General features: G+C 49.3%; 1 protein-coding gene across 1 annotated transcript; it reads left to right on the forward strand.

Annotated features, from left to right (window-relative positions):
* The first annotated feature begins 488 nt into the window (after positions 1–488).
* On the forward strand, positions 489–3,223 carry LOC139914649 (5-hydroxytryptamine receptor 7-like). The gene is made up of 2 exons (XM_071903011.2): positions 489–1,066; positions 2,311–3,223. Exons 1-2 carry the CDS (start codon positions 489–491, stop codon positions 3,221–3,223), a joined length of 1,491 nt encoding a protein of 496 aa, XP_071759112.1.
* The last annotated feature ends 407 nt before the right edge of the window (positions 3,224–3,630 follow it).

Genomic DNA, 3,630 nt, shown 5'->3' on the forward strand with positions numbered 1-3,630 from the left:
ATTTTCACTGCACGTGCCTTCAGTGAACTTCAAACAGGCCCACACGGTTCGTCTTCCAGCCTACGATTTGTGTGCACTCTAAATATTCAAGAGTCCAATATGCCTTTTGACGTCACGCGTCAACTTTTGTGATATATATGCGCGCACTGCGGTTTTTAATCTTCCATCAAGGCTGCACATCAGGCGGAGGTGTGGTGACCAGGGTGGCCGTAGAAAAGAGAATAAAAAATTGTACTTTATAGGTCAGGTATTTTGGGAATATGCCTGCGGCGCGCCACGTGCGTAATGACGAATCTGCCTCTAAAATAGAAGAATTACGCGTTGAGGTTTTATGAAGGGAAGGAGAGCATGTCAGAGTAGTTTACGCGAAGAGGAGACTGTGGAGGCGATTAATCATTTTTCACACCAACACCGGCACATCTGTGCGCTTATGTCACCACCGGACGGATCTCCAAGTCCATGGATAAAAAGGAACCAAAGGCAGCAGAATGGTTGTTGTGGGAGCGAATAACGGAACCTTCGGCGGTGGCAACATGAGGTCGTTCATGATAGAGGAGAGAGCCGGTGGCGGAGATCCCGGGGGCTCCACCAACATGATGATCTCGGAGGCTCTTGCGCCCCGGCTGCTGAAGATTGCGCAGGACGCCGCAGAGGCTGCAGCAGCAGCGGCAGCAGCGACTTCTCCATCCACCTCCAGTCAGCCGCTGGTCATGGAGACGAACGGGACCCGGTGCGGCGAGCAGATCCTGAGCTACGGCCGGGTGGAGAAAGTCCTGATCGGCGGAGTCCTCACCATGCTCACGCTGTCCACGATCTGTGGGAACTTATTGGTGGTCATCTCCGTGTGTTTCGTCAAGAAACTGCGCCAGCCGTCCAACTACCTGATCGTTTCGCTGGCCGTGGCGGACCTGTCGGTGGCTCTGGCCGTGATGCCGTTCGTCAGTATAACGGACCTGATCGGTGGTCAGTGGATATTCGGTCAGTTTTTCTGTAACGTTTTTATCGCCATGGATGTGATGTGCTGCACCGCGTCCATCATGACACTGTGCGTGATCAGCATTGACAGGTGAGTGTCCAGACGAACCTGCCGGGCTGGAGATTTTACGCGTTAAATAAAGTGAAGGGTTTTATTCCCAAACGCAGTATATCGATTTTGGAGAAAAGAAAATGTTAGGTTATACCTTAAGTTCATTGCTCATTATTTAGAAAACCACAGAGGACAAGAAGTCAGGACAGCTAAGGTCAGTAATATTCAATAGAAAGTTTTGCTTTTATATGAGCGTTTTATCACAGTACCTACACATATTAATTTGGGAATTAAACTCTCCAAAATGTAGTTGAATTATTTAAGAAACAACCTATACTAATTTTAGCCATACTTTTGCTCTTTCAAGCCAACATCTGATATCCACATCTTTAAGAGAACTTCCATCGCCATTTTACGCAGTGAAGTAAGGGATTTGTATCGTCGCTTATCCCTCACATACAAAGGATTTTCACCAGTGAAGTCAGAGCGCAGGGGAACACGGGGGCTCGGGGTCTTTCTTAAGGACACTTCGACAATGGTCTGATGCGGGGATCGAACCTGTGACCTTTCGGCTCGGTTCTCTAACGACTGGCTCCTTCCCTGCTCTGTCTAACATAGTCCGGTTACACTGCTTCAATATAAAGTGGTTGAAGGAGAGATGAAAAATGTTTAGAGTAATGTGTTGTACATCACAACTCTACTTATTTATCAGTCACCTATTCTGCACATTTTGCTGTGCTTGCTGAGTGAACGTATTAATTTGATGGATTTAACAGACTAATGTCGATGAAACTTATTTTACACCATGATCATTTTGTCAGCTCCAGCTGCCTTTATGACTGCTGTGAGCTTGTGTGGAAAATCTGATATCAATTCTTTTTCTTACCCTCTATGTATCCAGCTCAGATTTGCTGAGCGTGAGCATAAATCGACCCAACTATGTTCTGTACAGGTCAAGCTACCCACATTTATAATCTTTATTTAACAAGGAAAGGTTTGCTGAGCACACACGCTCTTTTTCAGCGTCTTGCTGCCTCACTTCCATAAAATTAAACACATTCCCACCTGGGAGCTCCCCAGTACGAACACAGTTGGGTATTAAGCACCTTGCTCAAGGGCACCTTGATGGTGGTTCTGAGGGAGGAGAGAGCGTCATTCGTTCTCGGGCAAGAAAATGATGGATTGGATTGAACTAGAAACAATTAGGAATGACTAAATTAAATACGATTGATTTTGTCAGCCTGCTGATGAAATCTTTCATTTGGGTGTATGTTTCTCTGTAGGTACTTGGGCATCACCAACCCCCTGACTTATCCTGTCCGTCAAAACGGCTGCTGCATGGCCAAGATGATCCTGTCGGTGTGGCTCCTCTCCGCCTCCATCACCCTCCCCCCTCTGTTCGGCTGGGCGCAGAACGTCAACGACGGCAGAGTCTGCCTCATCAGTCAGGACTTCGGCTACACCGTCTACTCTACGGCCGTGGCGTTCTATATCCCCATGTCGGTGATGTTGATCATGTACCACAGGATCTACCGAGCGGCCAAACTCAGCGCAGCCAAACACACCATCACCGGCTTCCCCAGGGAAGGGGACGAAGGGGCAGGGGTGGCAACACGAGGAGGAGGAGGAAGAGGAGGGCAGGAGGCACGGCAGCCAGGAGGAGCAGGAGGAGGAGGAAGTGGAGAAGGGGTGGAGGTGGAACAAGAGGAGGATGCAGAAGAAGAAGAGGAGAGCTTGGACTGCGTGTCGGCGGCGCTGAAGCTCCATCGCGAAGTGGAAGAGGAGTGCAGCACGCGCGTCTCCCGCCTCCTAAAGACCGGCGAGCACCACCAGCGCAGGAGGAGGAAAAATCAGTCCATCTTCAAACGGGAGCAGAAGGCGGCTGCCACTCTGGGCATCGTGGTCGGCGCCTTCAGCTTCTGCTGGCTGCCTTTCTTCTTGGTGTCCACTGCCAGGCCGTTTGTCTGCGGCGTGGAGTGCAGCTGCGTCCCCCTCTGGTTAGAGAGAACTCTGCTGTGGCTCGGGTATGCCAACTCCCTCATTAACCCATTTATCTATGCTTTTTTCAACCGTGATCTGAGGACCACCTACAGCAATCTGCTGCGCTGCCGCTACAGGAACATCAATCGGAAGCTGTCGGCGGCCGGCATGCACGAAGCGCTCAAACTGGTGGAGAAGCCAGTCACTGTTATATAAAGTTCTAGGTCTGCCAAACAGAGATACCGCCTGTTAAAATGCACAGTGGGGTCAGTAACACAGATCACCATGATGCCAGACTGGTTATTTCCCCAGATTTCTATCATGTCCCTTGAGGCAAAATGAGGCGTGATGCTGCAATTTAAATGGATGCAACTGCACATGCAGGCACACAGAAGATGCCCACCTTTTTCTCTGGGGATACAGAGAATTAACTTTTTAGCACTCACATCTCATCAAGGTGGAAGCGCTTTGTTCAATGGACATGTATTCAAAATTTCTGATTGGTGGTGTATTCACAGCTACTGAACAATGGTTGCTAGCTTGGTGGATTCAAAACCTCTCAACGATGGTTACTACCTTGGTGCATTCAAAACCTTGGAAGGATGGCTGCTACCCTGCAGAAC

This window comes from Centroberyx gerrardi, chromosome 15 (genome assembly GCF_048128805.1).
Source record: "Centroberyx gerrardi isolate f3 chromosome 15, fCenGer3.hap1.cur.20231027, whole genome shotgun sequence".
Classification (NCBI taxonomy): Eukaryota; Metazoa; Chordata; class Actinopteri; order Beryciformes; family Berycidae; genus Centroberyx; species Centroberyx gerrardi.